The sequence below is a fragment of the Excalfactoria chinensis genome, chromosome 5, assembly GCF_039878825.1.
Source record: "Excalfactoria chinensis isolate bCotChi1 chromosome 5, bCotChi1.hap2, whole genome shotgun sequence".
NCBI classification, from domain to species: domain Eukaryota; kingdom Metazoa; phylum Chordata; class Aves; order Galliformes; family Phasianidae; genus Excalfactoria; species Excalfactoria chinensis.
In genome coordinates, this window is record NC_092829.1 from 13,979,709 (window position 1) to 13,994,208 (window position 14,500).

Genomic DNA, 14,500 nt, shown 5'->3' on the forward strand with positions numbered 1-14,500 from the left:
AAGTCAAAAACAAGCAAAACTAGCTGCAACAAAACTGCTTATAATGAATCTACTATACTTTATTCTGATAAACTCCACTGAAAACACTAGTAGGTATCTTTCAAGCAATCTAGCATATCCCTACAATCTTTTGTCTTGGTGGATTTTTCTTGTTTTGGTTTTGTTGGTTTATAAGCCTAATGATCATTTAAAGACGTATTTCCTTTTCTGTCTTTCTGCAGCATCATTACAGAGGAAAGCTAGAACCTCCACAACAACTAAAACATATTCAGACAGTTCCTTACAGGTGTGCATCTCTACACAGTCTAGAAGGAAAAATCTTAGTTCTTAGAGTGGCAATTAAGTCCAGAAATTTAATAGCATTCGAAAACACAATGTAAATGTGTGTTTGCTATTCTTCTAGTCGGAGCATTATTAGTAATAAATACAGAAAATACAACTCTGATTGCACAGATTTAAATTACAAGGAGTGGTAAATCATGATGCTCTTAAGATCTGAGGCAAAATTCACTGTATTTATTGAATCTTTTAAATTTCAATAGGCTTTGGCTGAGTCTTTTTATGATATTAAAACCCATTTGTTATTAAACATCGTGTTCAACACAACAGTATGCAAATGGTGCAATTTGTCAATATTGTTATGCAAATGTTCAGGTCCAACCATGCTCTTCTTGAAGTCTTGAAATATAATTTCCGTAGACATCAATCAGAATAAGTCTGAGTTATCCATTTTTAATTGCACCGTATACAAGTATTACAGAAGAATACAATACAGTATTCACAAAAATCAGAGGCTTATATGAAACCTACAAAGAGCAGCACAGCGTCGATGAAGTAAAAGCAATATTCCAAAAAATAATAAATGAGGCTTGGCAGATTTGGAAAACAGCGTTGAAGAAAAAAAAAAAAGACAAACGAATTGGCACGGTTTAACAATCTAATTTCTAAGTGCACTTTATAATAACTCTCCTTAAAAGCTGTTGTTTTCCCAGAAGATGATGACAAAAAGCCTCATTAGAACACCACTGTTTCGTAGTGACAGGTTTTATTGCATTGCCAGCTGTGAATGTGAAAAAAAAAAAAAAAAAAAAAGGTCTCCCCAAATAACTATAAAGGTTCCTAAAAAGCCAGTTCTCTTTATTATCATCAAAAAATAGCAACATAGCACTTCCATGTGTTTGTGAATACCCACGATTCTGGTTTTAAAAAAAATAGAAGTTAAAGAAAGGTGATTTTTGTATTAGCTTCAAAAATAACATAAAGAAACATTTATTAACGAGATATTTCAGTGATCAGAGATATGTACAATGAGATAGATTTGAGTCCAATCCTGCAAAATACATGTTTGTGAATGAGGACTTGAATACCAATTGATCCTGCTCCTTTGTGTATAAATGATTAATATAACTAAGGACTGGCAGGATCAGACTCTCAGCTTCACATAAACTTTTCCACAATCTGTTCTAGGCTAAAAAGTATAGATACAGTATGTACTCTGTATACTGATTTTTACAAAAGGTGTTCTACAGCTCTAACTCCATTATTGCTAGACTAAAAATTAACATTTGGAGCAATTTATGTGAATCATAAAGGATAAAACTGAGATGCAGCTTCTGATGATTGAATTTCCACTTGAGCCATTTTAAACTGGGTACACTGCAGCCATTTGCGGAGCACTGACGAGCTATTGTTCATTTGTCCTGACCCCTGTAAGATCCTTAGGCTGTGATGGTTGACATTGCTCTGGATGGCTTGGAGGCGTAGCTGGAGTCCAGCAGACAAATGCTGTCGAAATAACACAAAATACTTTGTTTATCTCCTTCAATATATGTATTAGTACTGTACTTATTATCATCAAGTGTTGTTGTTGGTCAGGGAAAGCTCCTGCACTATCCCAGTGTCACGTTTCTTTCTTTCACATCCTGCACTGCAGTGTTGCCATGAATGACAAGTGTGCCTACAAACCACTAAGACTCCCAATCCTGATCTGTTATGGGATTTTCAACCCCAGAACAAGAAAACCACAGCTTGGGGAACAACAACTTCATTAAAAAATAAAAGGCTAGACTGCAGAACCCAGTAAGAAGTATTTTAAAAGGGAAAGGAAGACCAGGACTGAGCACAGGGCACGTATCTTAGCTGATGATGCTAAGATATCCAAGACCTTCTGAAGTGCTGAGCTACCCAGTGCACCTGGATGTGACATAATGACCTATATTCAGAGAGTTTGGAGACCAAGTCTAGTAACCCTTCTTCCAGAATTTAAAGAAATACATGACAGAAAGTAAAATGACAAGTTACAAAACAACTTACCTTAAGATTTGACTGTATCATTGGCAACCACATTGGTATTAGCTGTAAGAAGAGATGCATTTTGTTATTATACAAGTGACTGTAGACATTCTGTAGTAACTGTGAGACAAAGAAAGGTACATCTAACCCATTTAGTTTCCAAAATGCATAGGGATTGAACCAAAAATCTACAAATGTGGTTATTTTTCAGTGATGCATGTTTAATCACAGGTGACTCTCTGAGGTTAAGAAGCCAGCTTCCTTTGTTTGTAGGTTGTAGTAGCATCTATTGATGTCCTGTCTAGGGACTGCCTTAGACACTGACAAGAGTGCAAAATTAAAATAAAATAAAATAAAATAAAATAAATAAATAAAAAGAAAGTTAATGGAAATCACTTTTCTTCCTCTGAGGGCATATTTGTATGTGTAGATGAGCAATAACAGAATGAATACAGTACATATTCCATATTGCAAAGTATCCATCAAGAACTGAAAAAACAGAGAAGTTCCTAATAAAGGGCAGATACTTAAATAGCAACCAGCACTTCATAAGCCACTAGGTCAGTGTCATGGCTTCATTGTAGAATGCCACCTATATGCTTGCAAGCACAGATATACTCTCCTAACTATGTAGAAATGCTTATATTTGTTTCAGTGTCCTGCTCCTCAGAGAACTCCTATTTCAGAGTAAGTATAACATGACAATCTTCTAGAAGACAGAAAGGCCCTTCTAACAGAAGTATTTGTGTTTTCCAATATTAATTTAACCACCGAGATTATTGTTCTAAAATGTTCCTTCTTAATGGCATCCTAATTTGCAATGTACCAATTATGCTACCAGGAGCTGCAAGTTAAACCTAATCACTATTGACAACATTAGATAAAGTGTTGTTTGCCTTGTGCAAGGAATGATAATTGTTTCAGTTTCAGTGCTATTTTGCTGGAGAATCATATGCAGATCTGTCAGGACCAATTATTTAGCCTACCAAACAAAGGACCTCAGCATTTACAGATAGATGAATGCCAAAACAGCTGGAAAGTAGCCAGATGCAGTAGGTATCGGAATTCTCTATGTCATTCTGTGGACTCCCACACTAAATGAAGTGCCTAGTAAGATCTAGTGCCCCCAAGACCAGATGTGATTCTTGGAGAGGTGGAAACAGGAAACATATAGTGAAAATCCATGTTCTGTGTCCTACTGCCATTAACAAATGTAACTGAAATTTCACCCAAAATTAGTGACTTCACTGTGAAATTTGCCAGTAGAGACAGAGCTGGTGTCAGAGGTATAGCAAGCAAGGAAAGATGGTAGGCAGAAAACACAGGGAAGAGAATTTTCCTCAGGGCCAAGGTACCTCCCTTTGCATCCAAACCAACTGACTGGTCATCTTTTAGAATCAGCTGAAAACAATAAGCACTTCTCATCACTGCTTTGGTACAAGATGAACTAGATATCTAAAATAGATAAAGATGAGTCATGGCCTAAAAATATGTGTTTATATCCATTGACTAAAAAGGGTAGTCAAGGAAACTAGCTCATATTGATATTTATGCCATAGGAGTCTAAGGTTAGATAAGATTAAGGTCATCCAGCACCACTTTCATCTTCCAGAATCTGGACGCATGGAGGAAAACTAACATTCTGCTTCAGGCGCAAGGAAGTAAACCCTCCACTCCTACAGCTGCCACTTAGATAAATGAGACAAGAAGAAATTTTTATTGAAGCACTTAAGCTTTATGACCTAATTCCCAGCCAGCCTTTTCTACACAAAGGAATAATACATAAAGCTGGCTAGAAAAAAACGGCTGGAAGAACAGACTGCTGTCACTGTCGATTTTTGGAATTGATATTTTCAACACGTTGATTCCAGTGCAAGTTCTGACAGAAGCCAGGCTGGAGAGTAGATCGGTTACTGTGCTTTTCTGGCTCCTCAGCTCTGCTCATTTCGAAGGAAAAAAAAAAAAAAAATAAACATATAATGGTTGAAATATTTTCACAGGAAATAAACTTTGTTTTCCTCACCAGATCAGTCAAAATGTTTTAAAATCAGATCCAAAAATCATCCTCTAAGAAAACAGGAAATCACTTAAAGACCATAGAAAGCAATCAAAGATATGTCTCTGCTAAATTCAGAATGTTTAATATCAGAGGTCAACACATCTGGAGGATGTATCTGGAAGAGTAATCCTCACTGAACCAATGCAAAGGAGAAGATAAAGGAACGCTTATAACCAGGAACAAAGACAGCTCTTCTTTCAGTGAGAGAGAGATGAATTTTTCATATCTTCCATTTCTCTCTTGTTTTAAGACAGATTTTCAGGAGATGTTCATTTAGTGCAAATGGCCTGTCATCATCCAAAACCTCATTGTGATGCATTGGAAATATGTGTTGAATCACACATAATTACGTAATGACTTCATTATCAAGAAAGATTCTTCAGATGGAATAAAAGACGCTGCAGTAGACAAAGTGTGAATGACAAACTACCATGACTGTGCCCAGTTCTAAGAGGAATGACTATATTTGCTGAAAAAATGTTGGGAAAAAACTAGGATAAATACTTACACAATTAATTAGTTCTGAAAAAGTTGGAAACAGGGACTACAATCCTAACATACTATTATGTCCATGTATGGTTTCTTCATTTTAGGGTTAAGTAAATAGGATTTGGCCATCCAGACTCTTCCTTCCACCTCCCATTCACTGAGCATGATAGAAAGCATATTAACTGGATTTCATAAGCTTATGAGCTTGATTTTGCAGTAACAAAACTTGATTTAACCTGATTTAGCATATCATTGATTTATACTCAGAAATGTAACCCTCTGTAAGTGTATGTCTGAATTGTGAGGGGAATTTAGCCCCAGAAGCGTCTCTTTTGACAGCTTTAAAGCCATTCTTCCATTTTCTTTGAAGACATATCCTTGTCAAATTCTGGACATCCTAGACTGCCCCCAGCTCCTCTAGGGACAGTGACAATTACTTTGATGTCCCTACAGTGACGGAACTTTTGTGATGAATTGAGACATTACTGACAGTAAATCTGTATTTTCACGATGAATGTGAATATTTTCAGGTCAGTTAACATCAAATCCTTTCATTTTAGCTACTATATTTTCAATTTCTCCTTCTCTATAAAAGATGGGAGTAAAACATTAGTGCGAAGTTTCCTTTATGGCAACTGAAGAACTACATTAACCAGCATATATCAGCGATGTTCAGAGTGCATCTAACTACTTGGTTTGTTATAATTTTCTGTAGGGAAAAAACAAAACAAAACAAAACAAAAAACAAAACAAATCAAAACAAAAAAACACCTTCAGAATAATGTGATGGTAAAACAGTGAAAAAAAACTGCTAATAAAGTTGATCCATGCTTGTGCAACTACCCCAACTGTTTTGTAAGCTATTCTGCTCTTATCTGAATAGTTCAGAAAATGCTCAGGAGCCTGACTGCTGATTTCAAAAGCAGTTTTACATTAACGAAGCATGCCTTATTTGACTTCTAAAATAAAAAATAGCCTGTAGCACATCCATTAGAAAGATTTACTATCAAATAATATTTGACTAAGAAAGACAGCCAGGCATTTAATACACTACTGTGGAATAAGGCTTTGTTATCAGCCTTTAAGAATTTGAGAACTGATTAGTGAGGTGATCTCCAAAGGATCTGTGATGATTTAGGATTACAGAATTGCTGAAAATTCAGACAGAACCTAGAGGTTCTTGTAAGACCAGTGATACTAGTTGAGATCATTAGGTGAATAAGACCATTGCAACAACCAAAGGAGGAAGGAGATCACAAGTCCATTTCAAAATATCAGACGAATATGGATTTTAAATTAGAGTCTGGTCTCACTGGAGATTATATTTTTTCTTATGCTCTACTAGATTTTATTTCTTCACTAACATTCAAATTCTACTTTTGTTGTTGTTTTTAAGAGTTGCAGGGACCATTCTCTAGTAACCATAATTGATATACAACATCCTTGACTAAATGTGCATACTTTGGTACACCTACCTTTACAAAGATTGTAGAGTTGCATTCCTGCAAAGCCTCCATTAAACTAATCACATGCAGGCATACCATTTCCACCATCTTGTAAGAAAAGAAACAACAACAACAAAAAGAATTTAAGAATTAAAACAAATCAACAACTAGTATTGTACAATTGTACACTGAACAAACCCTAAAAAAACCTTCCTTTGTTTGCTTGGCAGTTATACTGAATCACTAGATGCATATTTACTAAATACACCTACAATAATATGTACATATAAGGCACACTTCTCTTTACTTAGTTTTCCCAATGCAGCAACATCTGTCAAATATTTCAGAGTTCGATGAATTTTAACTCCTATCACACATCAAAACAAGTTGTCTTCAGCTTTCTTCATTTCAGACAACATAAATCCTTTTACTTGCCTTTGCTTTGTAGTTCTCATCAATCAAGGTGTCAGAAATTGATATTTTTATTTACTGAATCCTTTGAAAATTAACATAGTCACATAAAACATCTCTTTTTTTTTCTACTATCAGAAGACAATTTATTGTTCTGAACTGGCAGCTAATCCATAATTCTTCCATTTTGTATGATTAATTATGACAGATGAAGATACTATTTATTTGGTGGTAGACAACATTTTATGTTTTATATTATGTAAATTCATAAGTTCAAGAAAAACATCTTGAGCCAACAGTGAGCATTTACAGTGACTGCATAAACTACGTGTAAATTCCCCTGACAATAATAAACTTTTATGTACCCTTTTTTATCTTCAAAGCGCTTTACACAAACATTAATTAACCTCACAACACCCACATGAGATGAGCAAGTATTGTTATCACATGTCACAGAGCAAGAGCCAAAGCAAATACTTTAATAATTGGCACTGAAGCCACACAATGTGACACTCAGAATAAAGATTGGAACTTGAGGCTTCCAGGTCACATCCTTGTCCTAAAGTTTGACATTTTCCCTTGTGTCTGACTGAACAACTGGCTAGTAAGTTGCACTATGTACAGCTCCCACTGAGTGTCTGGAGTATCATTTAAAGACAGTTTCAGACATTCCTTGCCTCTTGATATGGAGGATACACAAGGAAAGAGTGTCAAAGACGCTCCAAATACAGCCTAGGCTCCTATGCCATTACAAAGCTCCAAAGGTGGTACAAAGGTCCAAAGGTGTTATGAAAGATTCCTCACAAGGGGAATGAGAAGCAGAGACCCCTGTTTCAATCCAATCAATTATTCGATCCAACAAGCAGCGACTAGCACTGGAACACCACGCCTCTGTTTCAGGCAGATCCTGGCTATACCCTATCTCAGGCCCACCGTAAGGTTAAACCAATATGAACTAGCTTTCTCTTTAATTTCTCAAAGTATCAGTGATGCTTTAAAAAGTTATTCAGAGACTGTTGTATTCCACTGAAAAGTGGAAACAAATCCAAGCCCCATCCAAGCTTAAACTATACAAATCTGTGCACAGCATCTGACTCACCACTTTGTTATGTGCCATCAGCTGTAGAATGCTAGGTGTCACTCGGCTCCAGAACTCCAGGGCTGTAAGGATTGCTGTAAAACTAAATTCATTCTGATTCTGGACTGTTGGAGCTACTGCTGTTTGTTCACAATACACTGTCCAGAGCTGAGCAAATATAAATGCATGGAAGAGGGAGCACATGTGCAGAACAGATGTCTGTAGAAATAGAAAAGAGAAGACAATGCTTATAGAAAAAAAGTGTATTGGAGTATAATGTAGAGGCTTTCCCAAAAGTACCCCCCTCTCATGCACTGCACTGTGCAGTCTTACCCTTCACTTTCCTGAATGTTTCTCTTCAATAAGGAACTAAACATGTTGGATAACATCTCCGTGTTTAGAAGTGATTTCATATCAATGGACTAAAAACTGCATTTGCACAACCCCATTCAATCTTAGTGTACAACATTAAGGTCAGTCCCTCTAAAGAAAAGGTTAGTTTTGCAGAACAGGTACTAAAGAGTAGTCCTGAAACTCTTGTTCCAAAACTCCTACCACTATCTATGGGAAGCCTGGAGCACCAATCACATACATCTATTAGTCTGATTACCTACATGGAAGAGTATCACACAAAATACATCATCACACAACTGCTATCTATTTCTCTCTTGCTGGGACACAGATGCTCACAGTCCAGGAAAGTAAGCTCTGTGAAACTAACAGAGAATTCATCCTGTGGACTCAAGCATGAGTTTGCTAATAAATATTATATATTGCAATGTATGAGGCTCCAGGAGTCCTGACCATTAACTACTCCCTTAAAAGAACGATGTTACTGGTCAGAAATGATTTCTCAGTTGTATAGTGCAACAGTGATCCATGCTTTCTGGCAGTATGACCACATCAAATATTGCAGTGGTTGCTTGGTAACAGGAAAGAGGTAATTGACTGAAAAGACAAAAAAAAAAAAAAAAAAAAAAAAAAAAAAAAGGAAATAAAAGCCAGGAGATATGAATGGGAAGCACCAATGCATTGGCTGGGTGGGGAAACAAAGGGGGATTTTAAGTACTAGAAGTAAGCATAATCCTCCTGCTTCTGCAGTTAATAAAATCCTGGTTGGTATAAGTGTACTGTTAAATCTGTGTTTAGCTACTGTCACAAATTGCTTATGAACTGCAGTAACTCTCTTGCCAATAGCTTCTTTAGAAACAAAAAGTTGTACTTGAACCATCACTGTTGTAATTAATTTTTGATCACAGCATCATTAATAGGTTATACAATACAATCTTATGTAGGCCTACATAAGAACTAGCAACTCTCCAGAGATTTGCTACAGAGATAGTCTTTGCTAAAGATTCACTTTAGAATTGAGTTTGTCCTTCCCCACTCCTGTACTGAGATATTCTGAAAAAGTTAAATCTCTTTAACTTATTTGTAATGATTTCATCACCAGTTTTCTATAGATGAAAAGCTAAGTATGCAAGATAAACTGTTGAGATTTCTTTCCCTATATGTCAGATTTTAATGCTTTAGACCTCCTTTTTACTTCAGAAGAAATAAACACCCCTATGTTGGCCTGCTTTAATCCGGTGGAATCTTTTCTCAAATATAAAAAAGGCAGAGAGTTCTTAGACTCTCAAAATAACATAATTGGATTACTTCAGAAACAGTCTGTGGGATTCTGTGCTGGAAGTGTAAGTCATTTTAAACAGGATATTACTTTACATTACGTAGATTTGATAATATTTGTGGAATTTAAAATTTCATATCACAATCAAAATACAACTTAGTGATAAATATTTTCAAGAGTAAGGCCATTATACACCACATCTCCTCTTAAAATGCAGAATCCCTTACCTTCGATTGCTCTGGAAACCCAATCAGAATAACAATAAGGTGGTCAGCAATTTGTGAACCTGCATCCAGTGGAATAGGCATGCAAGATGATGGAGAATTTGGACAGACAACATTGTGTGTCAGTGACCCCAGGAGTAGCCAGGACAGCAAACGAATATGTGAAACACATTCTATGAATTCTTTGGGCCTGTCAAGAAAGAGCGGATTTTATAATGCTGCAAAGTTTCCTGCTTCTTCCCCAACACAAAGAATCTCTTTAAACACTTTGCAGATGCAGTCTTAAGTGTTCTGGAGGCACAAATAATTGGTACAGCTTACAGGAAGTCTAGAACCACACAGAACTTAGTGAATTTGACATAACCTTGAACAAGTCCAACAGAACATAACTGGAAGGGCCTAAGGAGTGGTCTCTATAAAAGGATAAAACATGCACTGATTCACCTGATCCACAGACAGTGATTATTTACACAGAAATCATCAGATAAGGATTGCCCAAACAGAAGTGCTTCCCCTTGTGTCCCAGGACAGCACACAGCTGACAAGGCTATGACAAGGTATTCTTCATTCCACTGCTAGCTCTGAGACACAGGTGCTCTGCCCTGCCTTACTTTCACTGTGTTCCACTTCTCCATACATGAACTCCAAGTGGAGTTCATTTCTTTTTTTCCCTTTGTCTCCCCCTGGACATTAGGACAGCATTCTTCTGTGGGCAGACTGTGCTTCTTCGTGACTTATTCATCCACCATCTAGAGCAAAGCTTAACTGTGAAGCTCTGTGCTTAGTCTAAGAAAGAATAGTATTTTCTGGAGTCATCTTGTCTATCCCCTTCCTGTGAAACAGTCCAAACTCCACACCCATTTGAACACATCGGCATGGGAAAATAAATATTTTAGATCAACAAATCACTACATAGTAGGTCACTCACTACTATCACTCATTTATAAATTAATGTCATTGTCAAGGACTCATAGAAACAAAGGTACATTCCATTAATGTACTTTTTGTACAGGATGATAAAATGTTCATTCTCAAATACATACAGGGTCTCATGGGAAGTCCATATCTTCACCTCAGAATATAAAATATAATTTTTACAAATAAGAAACTGTAGTCCAGAGAGTCTCTTATTCTCCTTATTTAAAACTTGTGCATGTTCTGTATGCAGGATTGGAGACCAAACAGTTGAGCCCAGTCAGAATGCCTGAGACAAAGCTGGGACTGGAATACAGATTCATTAAAATACAGTCCAGTGAGCTACACTCAAAGCATCTCACTTGTTAGCATTGTAAGACAAAGGACAGTGCTTTGCTCTTCTTTTTAAAGATAAGAAGTTGCATATTAGAATTTCTCACGCTGAAAAAAATAAAAAATAAAAAAAAATAGGTTTTGAATAACAGGACTTCTCCCTAGGTGAAGTCAGTATGTTTTGCTGCCATCTATGCAGACTTAAACTTAAAGATCTTACTTATTTGTGATCAGTAATTTCAGGGGGCATAATTTCCATTTTTCTATGACCATATTTTATGTAATTATAGGACCAAAAAATAACTTGGATGCTTTTCACTGTCTGTATCAAGTTCATTTTCCAGTGCAACTCCAGTCAAGTCAAAGGAGATACCTCCACCAGTCTGTGCTTTAAATGCTGCACTGATGAGCTTCTCAGATAAGGATCAGGGAGATACTGATGATCATTTTCATTGATCCATGACCATGAATCCCAACTACACATCCTAACTACTCAACCTAGCAACAAACACAGAATTCTGTGTAGACTTCTAATTCATGTTAGTGTTCCTTTTTGTGGAAAAGCATTCTCACCCTTGTTGCATTGCTGAAGGAGGATGGTAAAGCCAAGGCAAATATCGGATCACAGCTTTGTTGTCTCTGTGGTTTCCTCGTGTGATTTCCATAGCAGTGATCTGAGCTAAACCAACTTTCAGATGCCCACCAAACGTGTCTTCATGCAATGGCTGAGAACAAGTCTTCATATGACTCTGCAAAGCAAAGATCTTATTTCCTACCTGAAAAGAGCATTCTGTTTCACTTCATTCTTTCTTGAGGTCTCTATATTGAGTCTAAAACTACAGAATATAACTTAAAAATGAGTTGTAAATCATTTTCCAATCTGTATATTAGTAAGAGTATTATGATGCAGCTTTCTTCAAGGAGGCCATGTTCTCAAGAGCCTATGCAATAGGTTATTTGTACAAAATGTCTAAGCATCTGTTACACCAAAGACTCAAAGCTGGTAAGTGCGAACTAATGGTTGCACATCCAGAGAATTTAACTAAATATAATAATCCAGCCATTCAAAAGTGTAGCACCCTGTGCAGGAAATGCTTTATTTGCGCAACAGAACTGTGCAGTCTTGTTTCCATGTACAGAAATAAGCCGCCTCTCATTCACCAATGATATGACTGTGCTGCTCAAGTTATTTGCTACAAATGCCTTTAAGCCCTGGAAGTACAAGGGCTAAACCTCTTACCAAGGCACTGGCATATATTTCTTCCTGGAATATATACTTATATAATAATAACTTATTATGCTGTTTTGACAGCTGCAAGGAATGTTTGCTCCTCAAGATAATTCTTATTCAAGCTGAGCTAACTTTGCATTACCTACTGTCTCTGGACTAAAGAACACATGCAGAACAAATGTGTGTATATATATATATATATATGCTTTGCATAAGAAAAAAAGGCTATTAAATTATTATAAAAGAATAAAAAGCAGTGATCAATGATATTCTATAACAGGATGTGACCTCCAGCAACTTATACTTTCAAAGACACCGGAAATTAAGTGATAACATGAACTGTTTGTTCACTGAATTTTTATAGGATAGTATTTAATAATCTTTCCTCAATTTTAAGTTTTTTCATAACATCACTCAACAATTGAAACTTCGAAAGCTGAAAATTTGAAAAGTTGAGATGATTCAACTTTTGCTGCTAAAATGTTCCTAGTCATATAAATCCTATGATATGTGCTATGGGAATTGGTTAGTCCAGATGCGCTTAATAGTCATAGTACGATACACATTTGTAGTAGGAAACTGTACAACTAGGTAGGTACACCAGTGTTAGCAAATCCCAGGCAACAAAATTAATTATATTTAATCAGCTTAAAAGAGAGTAAATCGAGTTGTCATGAATTTGTTTAAAATTCTGACTGTTTCTAAACTTAGAGGTATATGCAGTATTTTCCCAACAATGCTGGAAGCACACAATAAGTTTACCTTATGATCCTACTAGAATTTGAAAGTGAAAAGCCTGACTTCTCAAATTCGTCATGTTAAATAAGAACTGTCTTTTTATTTTGCAAAGACAGACAAAGTTTATTCTTCAAAATGAATAGGATTACTACCATTTTCGTCTCTGTTATGTTTTTGATAGACCTGTATTACATGGACTCAGACAACATAGACTCAAACAAATGCAACATGCAATTTTGACAAGTTGGTTCCAATTTGATTTTAAATGCCACAGAGTACACATTAGGGAGCTTTTTGTTTAATAATAAAATATATAAGTGACAAGGTGAGTAAAGTTTTAGTTCATGTCCCAGCTATATTTAGGTATACAAATGCACTAAATAAATAGCCCTACCAAGCATAAGAAATTATCAACTCAGATTCAAACTTTGCAAAAGCACAAATGGAAAAAATCTTCCCACAGAAGCTTTCTACACCGAAAAGAGGATAATCGGCACGTATTTGCAAATGAATTTTTCCCATCCTCTGTTTCTATGGAAGTGGCCAATCAGATGTATCACTTTCTCATTTATGATTTATTTGCCAATCTCTTTTGAAAGTGGTTCTGACCTGGAAGAGAGATGGGTGAATAATTTTAAAGGGTACAGTCGGAAGGCAATTCAGTTCAGTTTAAAATGATTAATTATTTTGTACTTTGAAGTAAATTTCTACTCCAGCTGCTGTACAAAAGGCTGCCTCTCCCACTGAAGATTTTCTTTTAAATCACAATGGGATTCAAGGCATAGGGCTGATGGGATAAGAGCATACAAAAAAAAAAGGTACTTTGTCCAGTAAAACAAGGTTACTGTGGGTTTCAAGAGATGGAATTTTCAATTTCACAGGAATTCTTCCTCTTTTGTGGTATAATTATCCTGCAAAAAATTGTCCCCTCCAGGGCACAGTGGAGAGGACAATGGGAAAGTGAGCATGTGAGCATGTGAGATAAATACAAATAAATTCAAACAAAAACAAAAAGAAAGAAAAACAAAACAAAACAAAACAAGCCAGTCTTCCTCAAAGGCCTACAATGGTTCCTTTCAGTCAGGTTAATTATGGAGACTATAACAACAACAAAAATTTCACATAAACTTTATATATGCCCATAACCGACCTTCAGTTTGGTTAAGGTATGCATGTCTGCAATGAAATCCAGCACTTCCCCAACATACTGCCTCATGCACTCCATTGCTGCTGTTCCACACTGGAACATAAAAGAAACAAGTTTAAGTACCGGCTTTCAAATAAGTGTGTTTTTGTCTTTGCTTCCTGTGCGCCTCAACACAGGTTTGTTTTTGTCCATTTCAAATTCTTTACTTTTTAATTGAATTACTTTAATTAGAAATAGGCATTCTTTGATGTTTTTCTTCTCACTGTAATTTGTTCTCCTATCTGATGATAGTATCAAAAGATAGACCAGTCAGTGTAGCTTCTTTGTGCATCATAAAATGCTCTTTATCTGTGGCAGCAATGAAAGATTAACTAATGAAACTTTCAATAGTATCTTTGCCACACAGCTCCTGAAATTTACAGTGGTCCATAATCAAAGTCTGAAGAGTTTGATGAGTTTCACAGCTCAGTTCTTCAAGCAGCTGGGCACCTCTGCAAGTGAAACCAAT

The 14,500-nt window shown here is 36.2% G+C and overlaps 1 protein-coding gene across 7 annotated transcripts in view; it reads right to left on the reverse strand.

Moving 5' to 3' along the window:
* Nucleotides 1–477: 477 nt before the first annotated feature.
* The window catches only part of UNC79 (unc-79 homolog, NALCN channel complex subunit), an 88,097-nt gene continuing 74,074 nt past the window's right edge, over nucleotides 478–14,500 (reverse strand). For 6 of the 7 annotated variants that reach the window (XM_072338146.1, XM_072338148.1, XM_072338147.1 and 3 more), the window contains 7 exons: nucleotides 13,996–14,085; nucleotides 11,450–11,625; nucleotides 9,632–9,818; nucleotides 7,796–7,993; nucleotides 6,316–6,393; nucleotides 2,314–2,355; nucleotides 478–1,785 (listed from right to left, as the gene is read on the reverse strand). In XM_072338146.1, coding sequence (XP_072194247.1) covers nucleotides 1,585–1,785; nucleotides 2,314–2,355; nucleotides 6,316–6,393; nucleotides 7,796–7,993; nucleotides 9,632–9,818; nucleotides 11,450–11,625; nucleotides 13,996–14,085 — 972 coding nt within the window. In that variant the 3' untranslated portion in view covers nucleotides 478–1,584. The remainder of the gene's footprint in view (nucleotides 1,786–2,313; nucleotides 2,356–6,315; nucleotides 6,394–7,795; nucleotides 7,994–9,631; nucleotides 9,819–11,449; nucleotides 11,626–13,995; nucleotides 14,086–14,500) is intronic. The other variant, XR_011903743.1, reaches the window with a different exon arrangement.